The 16,147-nt window shown below is 42.9% G+C and overlaps 1 protein-coding gene across 2 annotated transcripts; it reads right to left on the minus strand.

Annotated features, from left to right (window-relative positions):
• Positions 1-2: 2 nt before the first annotated feature.
• M6pr (mannose-6-phosphate receptor, cation dependent) lies at positions 3-9,360 on the minus strand. Of its 2 annotated transcripts, none has more exons than XM_048444310.3 (7): positions 9,184-9,360; positions 5,749-5,928; positions 4,735-4,901; positions 2,691-2,800; positions 2,289-2,419; positions 1,524-1,650; positions 3-1,378 (listed from the first exon to the last, which is right to left on the minus strand). In XM_048444310.3, exons 2-7 carry the CDS (start codon positions 5,925-5,927, stop codon positions 1,256-1,258), a joined length of 837 nt encoding a protein of 278 aa, XP_048300267.1. In that variant the 5' UTR covers position 5,928; positions 9,184-9,360; the 3' UTR covers positions 3-1,255. The 2 variants fall into 2 exon arrangements, with proteins under 2 accessions (XP_048300267.1, XP_048300268.1); XM_048444311.3 differs by having other exon boundaries at positions 5,749-5,991; positions 9,184-9,359.
• Positions 9,361-16,147: the final 6,787 nt, after the last annotated feature.

A 16,147-nucleotide genomic window follows, 5' to 3' on the forward strand; every position in this document is an offset into this window, starting at 1 on the left:
CATGTTTTGTATGTTTTTTAATATGTTTTTGTACAAAAGTGGTGTATTATTTTTCATTTAAAACATCAGGGAAGGGTGCAAACAACAAATGAGATGCCTTTTTAAAAAATAACATTAATTTTCCTGTATAGAAAGAAAACAAAACACCCACTACCATTGCAAGAGTATCGAGAAGTTAGAGTGTGTCATTTCATTTCCTTCTCTAAAGGTAACAGGTAGCCCTGCCTTTCCGTTCAGATGAGCCGAGCTGTTACTTAGTGGCCTAGGAGTTCACTATGATGTGATTCTGGGCACATGGCCTAAACAGAAGTGGGACAGGATTAAAAACCCTTTCTCATAGGTACATGGGTAAGACACTTCCCTGAGCCAGCAGGAGGGACAGGGGCAGCAGTGTTCCCTACCCAGAGCAGAGAACTGCAGAACCCTCCATGTCCACGTCTGCTTCCATTCCCTTTCTTTAAGATTGGGAAAAATATAAAAAGCCAAACTGCAGACCTGTGAGAAAAGTGCAACACAAGTTTGGAAGTACTGAGGAGAGATGAGCAAGAAACGGAGGAAAAGCAAAGCAATCCCACCACAAGGGAACACAGGTTCTAGGGCCTCTAGAGCATAGGTCTATTTCCTTTAGGATAGGACTGCCTGATTAGGTATTTGGGCTACATATGGATTTATAACCACAACCAGAGCCCAATTCTAGCTATCCAGCCACAGAAAGACCAGAACAATGTGATGGCACCTTAGAAGCCTGTAGTGGGGAAATTTCACATTTTTTCATGTCCTAATCCCACACAAGGAACATTGAAGCGACTCACTGCAGGCTCAAAGCAAACGGCAGTATTTGGGCTACAGCCAGGTAAGCACTGCAAAGCAGCTCTACACAGTCCATCACGGAGACTGCTATGGGGACAGCAACAACAGGATTTTTTTTTTTAAATTAAAGAAATCCAGTGTCTCAACTTGTGAAAATGTTTAGACAGACAGGGCTTGTGGCTTCCTGCTCATTTAGCTGTCCTTGCTCTTCCTGGCGGCACCAGAGTCAACCCCGAACACCCTATGTCTACCTTTCATTTCACTGTACTTGTGCAGAGGAGAAAAAATAGGAGCAGAGGGGGACCGTTTAGGGTCAAATCAAAAGCCCACTGGAAAGCAAGAATTTTAATGGCAAGGCAAGAGATGCGAAGAGACGGCTTGAGAAGTCTGGCTGTGTATGCTTTGGTTTGGGGACTGAAGAGGTGGCTGGACATTAAAAGTGCAATCACATTGGTAGCAAATGATCATCCCTTTCTTCCGACTCTTCCCCCAGCTGGTCGTCCCCAACTCCACGATAGGCAGCAGGCACGTTGCGGGGTTTGGAGCGGCACACAAAGTCACAACCATCCTTTGTAGGGAAAAGCAAAGGAAAGAATATCTGTTTTAGAGTGAGACAGATTACATGGTCTCAGACTGTGACAACTGGTTTTCTCCAGGGACCATAAAGGGAACATCCCAAATGCAAGGCTTAGTCCAAATGAATTGCTACTTACAGCTACGAGGTTGCCAAGATCCTGCCAGAAGGCCAAATGGGGAAACTGCTCCATTCCCTTGGCTCCCACCACCAGTCGCTGGTATAAGAAACCACCCATGACGTAGACAGCAACCAGGGATGCAAATCTGGAGAGGACAGGACATCACTTAAAATGTATCAGTTCTGAAGGGGCATCACATTCCTACAGTAGCTACTCAGAAGGCCAAGGCTAACTTTAATATTCAATATTAGCTGTTCCCTAAACTGAAAACAAAAAAGGGCTGGTATTCCTTAGAAAACCTGCTAGGACACTGCCAATCTGACAGAAATAAATCCCAAGGGGGAAAAAGACTTGGTATGTGATTCTAATAGCCAGGAATCACCATTAAACAGGATTCCGTTTCTTCAAAGTTCTACTGATGCAATTAATAGGACAGTACTGAAAACTGTCCAGCTTTCCTGGGAAAAACATAAGCCAGGAATGGTGGTGCACACCTTTAATCCCAGCACATGGGAGGCTGAGACAGTGATTCTCTTGAGTTTGAGGCCAACCATAGCAACACAGTGACTGTCTTCAAAAAAAGTTTTTGGTTTTTTTCCTCTTTTGCCACTGCCAGGAATCGAACGTAGGACACCTCATGCATACTAACCAAGCACTATGTCACCAAGTTACATTCCCAGCCTAGTTTCTTTCAACTTGTGTAATCAGCTAGCTATTTTATAGTTAGCCCCTTCTGATTTTGTGTATGCAAACACATGTACTGAAGAGGTAAAAAGTACTCACATGACCAGTAAGATAGAGCCCACACTGAGGTGGGAGGTCTCTGGCGAACAGGCTACACTGCTGTCCATCTCAAAGAGGTACAAGCAATCTTGGACTTTGTTCCGCTCCTCTGACACGGGGTTAAAGTTGCCCTGATGATGAGTGGACCAAACAGTAACTATGTATGTATACAATATTTTCTTTCAACTTGCATCCGACAAACAAGAATACCTCTCAAATAAGCAAACCCCAAACATTTGCTTCTCCTGGCTAAGTAGCCCATGCTCCATGTATGGTGTGAATCTGGCACACTGAAAATTTCAATTAGTTTTCTCCCGACTACTCCACACAGACTTGTCTTCCTGTTAATGCCCCTCCCCCGCTGTCAGATCTTTCAATCTGCTGTACCCCAGGGTACCTCACCGCTAGTGTGTGTCGATTGCAGGAGATCATCACCACTGCACGACGCTGCTCTTTGCCACAGTGGTTGTCATATTCGTCACCCCCTTTATAGATCAGCATGATCCAATTACCTGAGGAAGGACAAGAACAGTGGCACTGGAGTGCAGGGGAAGCAGAGGCAACAGTGGGTTGAATGGAAGAGTGGAATTAGCCACCAAAACTGACTCTAATTAATGCTAATTGCTATGATCTATACATATGAATGCTAAACTAAAACTTCTCATTTTGTAAAAGACAAGAGTTTTGCTATGCAGCTTTGGCTGGCCTCAAGCTTGTCATCTTTCTGCCTCTGCCTCCCACATTTTGCGGTCACAGGTATGAGCTGCCATGCCTGGCCTTAAAATGTGTTTCTCGACAAAACTGTGTTTCCTTATGTTAGACAGTAAGAACTAGTTAAGATTAATCTTACTTTCTACATTAAAGATAGGCAACATTAAAAGCAGTTCTTATCTGTGCTTTTATTGACTAATGATCATTTTCTCAACATGTAGCAAAAGGAGAGGAGGTTCTGTATGATTGCTAAGTATCAGAAGTCCGAGACAACACAGATAAAATCAAAGTGGATGCCGAGTAGGGAATACATTTCTCTTCTTTAGTATTTACTACTTTCAAAGTCCTTTGCAAAATATTGTTCAACCATTAACCATGTGAAGTGAATAAGTAAGGATGCTTTTAACTGTGCATATGAGAAGATTTTAAAATCAGTGAGCTAGTGCCTCAAAATCATCTGTGGTGATCTGAGTAAGAATGGCCCCCATACAGGATCACAGATTTGAAAGCTTAGTCACCAAGGAGTGGAACTGTTTGAAAGGATTCTAAGGATTAGGATGTATGTCCTTGCTGGAGGAGATGTGTCACTGGGGGTGGGCTTTGAGGTTTTAAAAGCCCATGTCAGAGTCTCTCTTGTTACCTATGGATCAGGATGGAGAACGCTCAGCTACTTCTCCAGCACCATGTCTGCCTGCATGCTGCCATGCTCCCCTCTTTGGTGACAGTGGACTATCCCCCGAAACTGTAAGCAAGCCTCCAATCAAATGCTTCCTTTTATGACACTTGCCTTGGTCACAGCATTTCTTCACAGTGCTAGAACAGTGACTAAGACACTATCATACTAGGAAAATGATGATTTGGGTAAAGAATGCACTCATATGTGTTTTATTTTGTTCTTTATGTAATGAGTATCTACACTAGATAATTTATCTGCTTATGGGAAGAAACCAGGTCACAAGTGCTCCCTTTCAGCGTACACTTTCATGACATCTGAAAAACACAACTATGTTAGTACAAAAAGGTGGTGAATTTTTTTTTCCTTAAATACTCACTGGTTTGCACAAAAAAAGGTATTTTAAAATTCAGCTGGCAAATTTGGTTATTTGATGAGAAATGGCGATGGCTGGTGTGGAACTCATGACATATTTGGGTGCCTAGAAGGACAGCAGGCTGTGTGAAATCCTGGCTAGACTCATACTCATCTGCACTCTCTCCTTCTACCCCTTCCTCACCTCTCTTCCTGTGCTACTCAGGATCAAAGTCAGAACTTTGTGCACGAGGGTGAATGTTTTACCTGAACTGTTCCCAATCCTCTACTCTTTGTTTTGTAAAAAAAGATTTATTTATTTATTATACACTGGGGTTTTGCCTGCATATATGTCTGTGTGAAGGTGTCAGATCCCCTGGCACTGGAATTACAGACAGTTGGAAACTGTCATGTGGTTGCTGGGAATTGAACTCAGGACCTCTGGAAGGGCAGTCAGCACCCTTAACCACCGAGTCATCTCTCCAGTCTCCCCAATCCTCTATTCTTTCTGTTAAAGTTTTGCACTGTCTTCAGACACAGAGGTGTCCTGAGCTGTGGCTCCAGAGCATCTGTGGAACTAGGCACTGTGAGGTAAAGTCTCAGGCAGGCCAAACTTCATATAACATGACTTACTCAAAAAGAAGGGAGGGCCAACACACACAGGATTGTTAGAGACTGCGTGGGATGAGTCAGCAGGAAATAGCTTACTTCCATTGAAGAGGTGAGTCTCGTTGATCCTCCCAACCACCGTCTCCTTCCAGTTATTTTTGTTGATCTGCACCAGGCCTGCCCCAGAGGAGTGGTTGCCAGCTTCCCGGCATATTCTGAATTTGTAGATGTATGTGTCTGAGCCCTGGCCCACAGTGCTCTCAAAACTAGACGACAAATAGGAAGAGAAAGAATAGTATCACTAGTTATCAAGCTCAGAAAACAAAAAACAAAAAACAGACCCCTCTCTCTGATGACAACCAATGTGCTAAATGCACACTTGTTGCTTATGTTATCAACTTCAGAGACCGTCCTGCTTGTTGATAATAGAAAGGTAGATATACCACCCCAAACAGCTACACATTCTAGAACACCTACTCTAGCCACGCAACAGTGTTGGCTGTTTCCCTACAGCAAAGGACAGTCCCATGTTTAAGGATCATTTTTCTTTTAAAGTTATGTATACAATGTTCTGCCTGCATGTATGCCTGAAGGCCAGAGGGGGGCATCAGAGCTCCTTACAGATGGTTGTGGGCCACCATGTGGTTGCTGGGAATTGAACTCAGGACCTCTGGAAGAGCAGTCAGTACTCTTAACCACTGAGCCATCTCTCCAGCCCTTAAGGATCATTTTTATACTTGAAAATGCCGACAGTGATGAAGACATACTTAGACATGCATATTTTTAAACGTGTCTGATGTTTCTGAAGTCTTTATTATATGAAGCCTAAGTTATGTTCTGATTTCTACAAGCTTGTGTTTTAGACCCAGTCATTAGAAACAGCACTTTTCTGTGAAAGACAAGAAAAACACACACGATCACATGGCTGTGAACTTGGTCTGTCAGTAAGAGGGCAATGTGTTACAGCCAAATAAAACTAATACTTCCAAAACTCAGATTAGAGACTGTATCATTCACGCACTCCTTCCGCAGTAAAGCTGAAGTCAGTGAAAGGAAAAGACCCTTAATAAAGATAATTTCTTAAACCCTGTCAGGGTCTTCGCATCTATCTACCTTTTGTTGAACAGTGGCCGTAGCCTCTCCAGGAGAGCCTGCTCTTGCTTCGACTCCTTCTCATTGTCTCCTACCAGGTCACAAGACTTTTCTTCTGTCTGCCAGGATTCTCTCACAGCCAGAGCCAGGACCAGCAACAGTAACAGTTCAGTCCTCCAGCAGCCAGAGAGGGGGAACATCCTTTTGGAAGAGTGTGTTGAGGGTGAAGGCAGGATCAGGAAAGGAAACAGATCAATCACATGACTGCAAAAGTTAATGGTATTTTGATTATGCAAACAAAAAGCATGAATCTGCTTTCAAACAAACTATGCCCAGTGAAGTGTCAAATGTCTTTAGTCTCAGCCCTCAGAGGTACAGGCACGTGGATCTCTGTGAGTTTGAGGTCAGCAAGAGATATTTGGTGAGTGACTCTGTCTCAAAAACTACCAGAAAACAAAACAAACTATGGGGGTAAGATGAAAATAATGAATTATGCTAGTTTGGGTACAACCATCTTTGCTTTGTTACTGTTTGATGAAATTTACATTGTACTATTCCACCATCCAAAGTGAACTACTAGTTTACAAACAAAGCTGAAGTCAGCGGCCTGCCTTGAAACACTCCAATCATGACGTGAACAGACCCTCCAGTATGTCTAGCTTGAGGTTATTAGAAAGATGCAAAGTAGAGGAAGGAACTTGAATGTGTTGGATTGACTATGCTAACGTATCAGCATTCCAGGAGCATCTAGCAGTCTTTCTTCACATTCACTGGAAGCATGTAGGATGGCAGGGAGGCAGCACCTCAACTCACCTCAGTTACTCACACACCACTTCTCTGGAAAAGCACCCAATCAGAAGAAAACTCATTCGGTCAGAACAAGAGATTAGACGTTTTCCAAAACCTGCTCTAGCCTCTCCAAGTCACCAATCTCAAGGGCTTCTAGACTTTCTGTGAGATGGTTCTGTTTCTACACTGCTGCGTTCACTTCCTGTCTGTATGATTCTAACAGGCCTATCTATGGCCCATGTGAGACACCCCCCACCCCCAAGTTATCTGTGAATGCAACCCAACATATCTGTGGACGACAATGTCATATTTCAATGTTGAAAAGTTGGATATCCCTGTACCATCTTTGTAGTTAGGCCATTGTGAAAGTTTCACTCGTATTTATTAGGAACCCTTCAAGCCATTGACATTGTTCATTCTTAAGTTAAAATGTTTTTCTCTGAGACATTTAATTCTTCCAGACTTTCCTTATGACAAGAAAATGACAGCTCCTGCCTTGTGATCTAATTGCAGTTCCCTTTCTCCCTGAAACTTAATCTGAGTTTTTATTTCCCACATGCAAGGAAGGCAAGGAAGGCAACAAATGCTTGGGACCTTATCTACCTGACTTCACATACCCCAAATATCAATCCACTACAGAAATACAAACAAGGCATTTCCACACAACAGTCACCGGTAGCCAAGAGGTCAAAGGCTCTCCTAAGACATCTCAAATGCTAAACAACAAGACACCTTGATTGATAGAGTGACAGCCTTCAGCCAGGCACTACTTTAAATACTTAACATGCATTACTCAACCCTCCCCAAACCTTATGCGGTAAATTTAACCATCTCTACAAAAGGCAAATGACAAACCAGACAAACACCAGCGACACAGCGAGTGGAGTGAGAGCTCAAGGTCTGCGTGCCACCGTGTTATACAGCTTCCATCATCATTTTCTGGGATGCCAGTAGAAGCCAAAGCAGAGCTGCCCTTTTTCTTTTTAAACAAGGCAGGAAAGGGAAGCAACTGCTCACAGAGTTAACTGGACTGTAACAAAGAACTCAGACTTAAGCCCTGGCCTTCCCTAAGCTCATCTATTGCTCAACACATAGCTCAATCAGTCAAATCACTGAGTGGTTCTTTTGTTAACCGACTCTGTGCCATTTTCCTTAAGTTTTCTCAGGACCCAATTGAAATGCTAACATTCTGGACTCTGATGCTCTCCCCCCTCCCCTCACCCCAGCATAATTTGGAGGGATGCTCTCCCAGGGCAAATGCTCTGCACTCTGGCCTAAAAGTTAGTTCCTTATTAGTTAACTGCTGCTGCTTTCTCTTCCCAAATGAGGGCAAAAAAATTTCACAAAACTAGGAAGGGATGAAGAATGAAAACACAATGTGGTAGGCATTAGATGAGCCGAATGACTTGCCATTTGCTTATTTGTTCAAGATGAAGAATAAGTTTACATTCTTTCTACCTAAAGATAGACTGTAAGCAGCAATGTGAAGGCGTTCACCTTGAATCCTAGCCCTTGGGAGGCAGAAGCAGGTGGGTCTCTGAGTTCAAGGTCAGCCTGGTCTTGATAGCCCAGAATAGCCAGGGCTACACAGAGAAACTCTGTCTTGAAAAACCGAGAGAAAGATCTAACTGTAAGTTTAAGCTGCTTCTCTTTGGTTCAGTGAAGTGTATACCCAAATCTTAACTCATTTAGTTAAGCCATAACTTATCAGTTAGTTCCATATCTTGGAAAAGTAAGATAAGGGGACCTGCGCTTCGAATCCTATTGAGTTAGTTCTAGGTCACACAAAGCTGAAAAGGGTGAAGTTACTAGAGCAACCTGGATGACTATCGGCATGAAGGCATTTGCTGGCAAACTTCTGATAAACACGGGCACAAGTAGAGAACAGTATGCAATTCAAGCCGGGCAGTCTCTTTTTAATATGGTGCAAATAGACCTTCAAAGTGCACACATTTTTCGGTGTGTGACACGGGATCTTATGACCTTGAAAAATCTTCAATTTCTCTATTCTATAGGGACAGATCTATTGGCGATGCTGGAACGGTCTCCTTTACAGGCCGGCCAGTGACTAAGTTAGGAATTGGGAAACTGCTGACACCACTTCTCCTCGCTCTTTCCCACTTATAGCCATTTTCCATTTTCTGATGGAAGCTTTACTTTCTTCCTCATGGTTCACGGCAGTCAACCTTTTCCAGATCAGACTGAACTGGCAGAAAAGGCAAGGAAGTGGTTCTATGCTTCAAACTCCCTACAAGAAGAAACACAGGTAACCCCTGTTACTCTTTTCCACGCCAAGTTAACACACGTTCCTCGAACTTCTTCCAGGATCCTGGAAATCCTCGCGTTCCATGCGCTTCAAGCCCATACCTGACCCAAAACGACGCCAAAATTCTTTCAACAAGCATCCAGGAACACTTCGCACATCTCCACACTTGGCACTTAGTTTTCCCCACCTTACGAAACATCTTAAATTCCTTTTTGATCTTGGACGTCCTCCCCCTCACTCCTGTGGCGCTCTCCGTGCTCACGCCTTTCGCCTCCACTCGTCCCTACGGCTCCCTAGCAGGCTCTTCGGCTAGAACCACCACCAAGCGAGCCTCCAGGACTGTATCTCCTCTGGCGCAGGGGACCCCAGCCCGCCTCCTCCTCCACGCCCCCCACACTCACGTGTCACGGAAAACACAGCAACCGAAGCTAAGGAGCCCCCAAGAATGAGGCCCTGGGGCTGGGAGACGCGGCCGGAGAGCGGCGGGCCGCAGACCCCGGTCCTTGGTTCCCGTCTGAGGCCAGCGCTCCCCAAAGCGCCACTGTGCGCCTTGCTCCAGAAACCGGAAACAGGAAGCGGCCAGAGGCTGCTGAGCAACTGCTCCTCCCACTAGACCCCCGCGGCATGTGACCGCAGCACCATCGCGCCCCGGTCCTGCCCCTGAACGCTGATTGGTCGGCAGCCTAGTTCGCTAAGTCCCCGTCCCATCAACCCCCATTCACTCCGAGAGTGTCAAGATTAGCTTCTTCTTTTCGGGTCGCTTTTCTACCAATGAGGCTCGAGCCCCGCCTCCAGGGAACCTGGACTGGGACTCCCGACTCACGCGGGGGTCACATGCCAGGTGTCCGGCTAGGTCGGGTTGAAGACAGGACGAGAGGGCGGCCGGCGGAAGCCGGGTGTCGCTCCCTGGGCTCGCTGGGAATTGTAGTTTCTGCTCCCGAGCCTCTCCGGGAATTGCTCTTAGGGCTCTTCTACTGTGGTGGCCTCTGTGCGGCGCTGCTCAGCTGGGATCTCTCCTGGTCTGTAGTTGACTCAGCCGCTAGGACGGCTAGGACGGCGGAACTATAGGATCCTGCGTGCTTTTGTTTTCCTAACACCTTTGTTCAGAATTTTCCAACTCACTCAGGACATGCTATTATTACTGTTACCTGTGCAATGACTTGTCCTCTGGCATCTTGCGAAATAAGCATACTCTGCTCATCCAAGGTGCCTGCCCTATGTGTGCGGGTCCTCTAGCCTGCATTTTGTTTCTCAGGGGTCTTTGTGCCTTTGGTAAGGTCCTAGGAAGGCTCCATGGGTTTATTAGCCACTCTCTGAAGTGCTATTTGTTCTTACTCGGTTTGAAACTTAATTGGTATGGCTTCCTGGATTCACTCTCCAGGTTCCTAATTTCTTCCTCTGACGGTTCTTTAGGCTTTAGCTTGTCCTGTCCTTCGGCCTCTTATATGCTTTTGTGTGCACCTCTCTCTGCTTCAATAGGGATTCATGTTAGAGACAGTATTATGTTTGAAACTGCTAGTGCTGAAGTGTCCCACACTATTTTTAAAAGTTAACTTAAAAATTTTAATAAGCTTTAATTAAAATACAATTACTTCCCTTTCCTTCTTTCTTTTCCTTTCTCCAGTTCCCTCCCAATCCCTCCACCTAGCTCTTTCCACGCCCCCCTCAATTTGATAGCATCTTAAAATATCATTATCATTACATATTCATGCATAAATATATTACAGCCTGAGGAGACTTACTTGTAAGTAAGACTTACTGTTCCTTTATGGATTTCTGGCTATGCTGTTTATTGTTCTGATTTATAGGTGCCACAGCTGGGTAGGATTATAATTGCCTCCTTCCCGTGGCTGCCTGTATAATATTTTCTGGTACCATGGAAGCTAGACTGCAAGAGGGAGGCTTCGATCCAGCTCAAATAATAAGAGTTCCAAATCCTAAGTGTGCAGTGTCTTCAGCAATAGGGGCTTATCTTCAACCTCTGAAAGGTAACCAAGGGCAACAGACAGTTTGTATTGTTTTGGGAGTCACTTGGATGACCCTGATTAAAACAAAACCTGGGGGTTTTGTTAGTCTATGGTTCTTTATGTTTATTATTATTGTAAAGCAGTATGCCATTTTTTACTTTGTTTTTTTTAAAAAGAAAACAAACTATATATATTTTTTCATATCAATTCCAGTTCCCACTCCCTCCCCTCCTCCCAGTCCCTTCACCACCCCCCCATGCATCCCCCAGAGACAGCAAGGCGCATTGATTGCTCCAAGAAAGGACCAAGGCCCTCCACACAATATCCAGGATGAGCAAGGTATCCATCCAAAGAGAATGGGTTCCAAAAAACCAGTTCAAGCAGCAGGGACAAATCCTGGTGCCACTGCCTGTGGCCCCGCAGTCTGCCCCAGCCATACAACTGTCACCCACATTCAGAGGGTCTAGTTTGGGCCCATGCTGGTTCCTTCCCTGTTCAATTGGAGTTGGTGAGCTCCCATTAGCTTGGGTAAGCTGTTTCAGTGAGTGTTCTCAGCATGGTCTTGAACTCCTTGCTTATATTCTCACTCCTTCCATTCTTCAACTGGACTTTGGGAGGGAGTTCAGCCCAGTTCTCCACTGCGAGTCTCTGCCCCTGTCTCCAACAGTTGCTGGATGAAGGTTCAATGATGACATTTAAGATACTCATCAAACTGACTACAGGGCAAGGCCAGTTTGGGCCCCCTCTCCACTATTGCTTAGGGTGTTAGCTGCAGTCATTCTTGTGGACTGCTGAGTGTCAGGTTTCTTGCTAGCCCCACAATGGCTCCCTCAACCAAAACATCTCTTTCCTTGCTCTCATCTCTGTTCTTCTCCCATTTTGACTATCCCATTCTCCTCCCTGTCTCCCCTCCTCTTCCCCTTTTGACCTCCCCCCCCACCCCGCCACTGCCATGCTCCCAATTTTCTCAGGAGATTTTGTCTATTTCCCCTTCCTAGGGTGATTTATATATATTTTTTTCAGGATTTACTTTGTTACTTAGCTTTTCTAGGGTGGTGGACTATAGGCTCCTTATCCTTTACAGCCAGTATCCATTTATGAGTGAGTACATACCATGTTCATCTTTCTGGGTCTGGGTTACCTCACTCAGGGTGGTTTTTTCTAGTTCTATCCATCTGCATGCAAATTTCAAGATGTCATTTTTTTTTTATCTCTGAGTAGTACTATATTGTATAAATGTACCACATTTGCTTTATCCACTCTTTTGTTGAGGAGCATCTAGGTTGTTTCCAGGTTCTGGCTATTATGAATAATGCTGCTGTAAACATAGTTGAATAAATGTCTTTGTAGTATGATTGAACATTCTTTGGGTATATGCCCAAGAGTGGTATTGCTGGGTCCTGAAGTAGGTTGAGTCCCAATTTTTTGAGATACTGCCATACTGATTTCCAGAGTGGTTGTACAAGTTTGCATTCCCACCAGCAATGGAGGAGTGTTCCCCTTACTCCACATCCTCTCCAGCATAAGCTATCATTGGTGTTTTTGATCTTAGCCATTCTGATTTGTGTAAGATGGTATCTCAGAGTTGTTTTGATTTGCATTTCCCTGATGGTTAAGGATGTTGAACATTTCCTTATGTGTCTTTTGGCCATTTGAGATTCTTCTGTTGAGAATTTTCTGTTTAGATCTGTACCCCATTTTTAAAATTGAATTATTTGGAATTTTGATGTCTAATTTCTTGAGTTCTATATATATTTTGAAGATCTGTTCTCTGTCTGATGTAGGGTTGGTGAAGATCTTTTCCCGTTCAATAGACTGCCTTCTTGTCTTATTGACTGTGTCCTTTGCTTTACAGAAACTTCTCAGTTTCAGGAGGTCCCATTTATTTATTGTTGCTCTTAGTGTTTGTACTACTGGGGTTATATTTAGGAAATGGTCTCCTATGCCCATGCATTGAAGGCTACTTCCCACTTTCTCTTCTCTCAGGTTGAGTGTGGCTGTATTTATATTGAGGTCTTTAATCCATCTGGACTTGAGTTTTGTGCATGGGGATATATATGGATCTATTTGCATTCTTCTACATGTTGACATTCAGTTATGCCAGCACCACTTGTTAAATATGCTTTCTTTTTTCCATTGTATAATTTTAGCTTTTTTTGTCAAAAACCAGGTGTTCATAGGTTTTTGGATTAATATCTATGTCTCTGATTTAATTCCATTGGTCAACCTATCTGTTTTTATGTCAATACCAAGCTGTTTTCATTACTGTAGCTCTATAATAGAGCTTGATGTCAGGGATGGTGATGCTTCTGGAAGTTCCTTTATTGCACAGGATTCTTTTGGCTATCCTGAGTTTTTTGCTTTTCCAAATGAAGTTGAGTATTGTCCTTTAAAGGTCTGTGAAGAATTGTGTTGGGATTTTGATGGGGATTGCATTGAATCTATAGATTTCTTTTGGTAGGATTGCCATTTTTATTATGTTGCTCCTACCTATCCAAGAACATGGGAGATCTTTCTATTTTCTGGTGTTTCCTTCAATTTCTTTCTTCAAAGACTCACAGTTCTTGTCAAACAGGTCTTGAACTTTTTTGGTGAGTGTTACCTCAAGATATTTTATGTTTTTGTGGCTATTATGAAGGGTGTTGTTTCTCTGATTTGTTTCTCAGCTTCTTTGTTATTTGTACATAGGAGAGCTACTGATGTTTTGAGTTGATCTTGTATCCTACTGCATTACGGAAGGTATTTATCAGCTCTAGGACTTTCCTGGGAGAAATTTTGGGGTCACTTATGTATACTATCATATCATCTGCAAATAACAAAAGTTTGCCTTCTTCCTTTCCAATTTGTATCCCCTTGATTTCCTTTCATTGTCTTATTGCTCTAGCTAGAACTTCAAGAACTATGCTGAAGAGATATGGAGAGAGTGGACATATCTCCTGATTTTAGTGGAATTGCTTTGTGTTTCTCTCCATTTAATTTGATGTTGGCTGTTGGCTTGCTGTATATTGCTTTTATTATGTTTAGATATGTTCCTTGTATCCCTGCTCTCTCCAAGACCTTTATCATGAAGGGGTGCTGGATTTTGTCAAATGCTTTTTCAGCATCTAATGAGATGATCATATGGTTTTTTCTTTCAGTTTATTTATATGGTAGATCACATTGATAGATTTTCATATGTTGACCCATCCCTGCATCTCTGGGGATGATTATTTTGATGTGTTCTGAGATTTGGTTTGCCAGTGTTTTATTGAGTATTTTTGCTGCATCAATGTTCATAAGGGAAATTGGTCTGTAATTCTCTTTCTTGGTTGAATTTTTGTGTGGCTTTGATATCAGGGTAACTGTAGCCTCACAAAAAGAATTTGGCAATGTTCCTTCTTTGAAGTTCTGATAGAAGTCTGCACTGAAACCATCTGGCCCTGGGCTTTTTTTTTTTTTTTTGAGGCTTTTGATGACTGCTTCTATTTTCTTGCACATTATAGGTCTATTTAAATTGTTCACCTGGTCTTGATTTAATTTTTGTGTGTGGTACCTATCCAGAAAATTGTCCATTTCTTCTACATTTTCCAATTTTGTGGAATACAGGTTTTTGTAGTATGACCTAATGATTCTCTGAATTTCCTAGGTGTCTCTTCTTATATCCCCCTTTTCATTTCTGATTTTGTTAATTTTGATATTCTCTCTCTACCTTTTGATTAGTTTGGATAAGGGTTTGTCTATCTTGTTGATTTTTTCAAAGAACCAGATCTTTGTTTCATTGATTCTTTGTATTTTTTTTTGTTGTTCTTTCTATTTTATTGATTTCAGCCCTCAATTTGATTATATCCTGTCTTCTACTCCACCTGGGTGAGTATGCTTCTTTTCATTCTAGAGCTTTCAGGTGTGCTGTTAAGTTGCTAGTGTGAGATTTCTCTGCTTCTCTTTATGAACTTTCCTCCTAGCACTACTTTTATAGTGTCTCACAAGTTTGGGTACATTGTGCCTTCATTTTCATTGAATTCTAGGAAGTCTTTAATTTCTTTTTTGTTTCTTCCTTTACCTAGAGGTGATTCAACTGAGCTCTGTTCAATTTCCATCATTTTGTAGGATTTCTGCAATTAGTGTTGTTAAATTCTAACTTTAAACCATGGTGATCCAATAAGATACAAGAGGTTATTCCAATTTTTTTGTAATCTATGGTACTTGTGGGGAGCAATAGTCAGTCCAAATGGTATGATGCACCTGTGTGTGTGCATGTGCATGTGTTATGTATAATTTTAGGCAAATATAAAATAAGTTTCCACAAAAGTTTATCAAAAAACCTTGGTGTTATTTGTCCATTTTCCTTCCCTCTTCTTCTGTATGAACTGCCCTTCCTCTCCCCCACTTAATTGGAACCCCCTCCCCATTTTTTCCATTTTCCACTTCATATCATCTGTGTCCTGCTATTCTTTTCTCAAGCCCCTCCCCCATCATGCAGCCCCTTTATAGTTTCCTGGCTCCTGCTGTTACTCCGTGTATATCCTCATCTGAAGATTTAGAGCTAGGTACCACAGATAAAGGAGAAATGCAGCATTTGTCTTTCTGAGTCTGGGTTACCAAACCCAATATTATCTTTCCTAGGCCCATCCATTTACCTTCAAGCATTCTGCTTTCCCTTTTCTTTACAGCTGAACACTATTCCATAGCATACATGTGCCACATTTCCATCATCCACTTCTCAACTGAAGGACATTTAGGTTGTTTCCACTTCTTAGCTGTTGTGAAGAGAGTAGCAATGGACACAGCTGAGCAAGTGTCTATGGAGTAGGATGCTGAGTCATTTTGCTATGTGCCGAGTCGTGTTATAGCTGGGTCATAGAGTTTGGTTGTTGGTTTGTTCATTTATTTATTGAGATGTGTAGATCTGGAGTCACTGGGTAGTCACGGCTGGCATGAACCTCAATGTCTAGACCAGGCTGGCCTTAAAATCATAGAGATCCATCTGCCTCTGCCTACCGATCTCACTTCTAAAAAGTGTTTACAGTATTCTTCACTGAAATCCTCACACCCCCATACTTATGAGGAAGTCCCTTACCCAGTTTTACAGGTGGCTAAGCTAAACCAGATAGAGGTGAGTGTATTTGTATATGTGCATTTGTATGTATTAGTATTTATTATTGTTGTTAAGTTTTTTTGTTCATTTTTGTTTTCAGGCAGGATGTTGCTCTGTAGTCCAGGGACAGTGGGAGTTTGAGGTCTTCCTTTTTCCCTCTTCTGAGTGCTGGGATTACAGGCACGCACCTCAGAGTTGAGTAACATTATTAACTGACATGTTTGTTTTAGGCTTGGTGAGTGTGTGCGCTGGGTATTGGAGACTTTCTGGGGGGAGGGAGAAGAAGTGAAAAAAAGAACCCTGAATTTTGTAATAATAGAAGTT

Source organism: Myodes glareolus, chromosome 3 (genome assembly GCF_982192425.1).
Source record: "Myodes glareolus chromosome 3, mMyoGla1.1, whole genome shotgun sequence".
Taxonomy (NCBI): domain Eukaryota; kingdom Metazoa; phylum Chordata; class Mammalia; order Rodentia; family Cricetidae; genus Myodes; species Myodes glareolus.

Coding starts and splice junctions, on each gene's coding strand:
- M6pr (XM_048444310.3), bottom strand. CDS start 5,927: ATGTTCCCCCTCTCTGGCTGCTGGAGGACTGAACTGTTACTGTTGCTG. Junction 4,902..5,748: donor CGGCCACTGTTCAACAAAAG/GTAGATAGATGC, acceptor TTTGTCGTCTAG/TTTTGAGAGCACTGTGGGCC. Junction 2,801..4,734: donor GACTCACCTCTTCAATGGAA/GTAAGCTATTTC, acceptor GTCCTTCCTCAG/GTAATTGGATCATGCTGATC.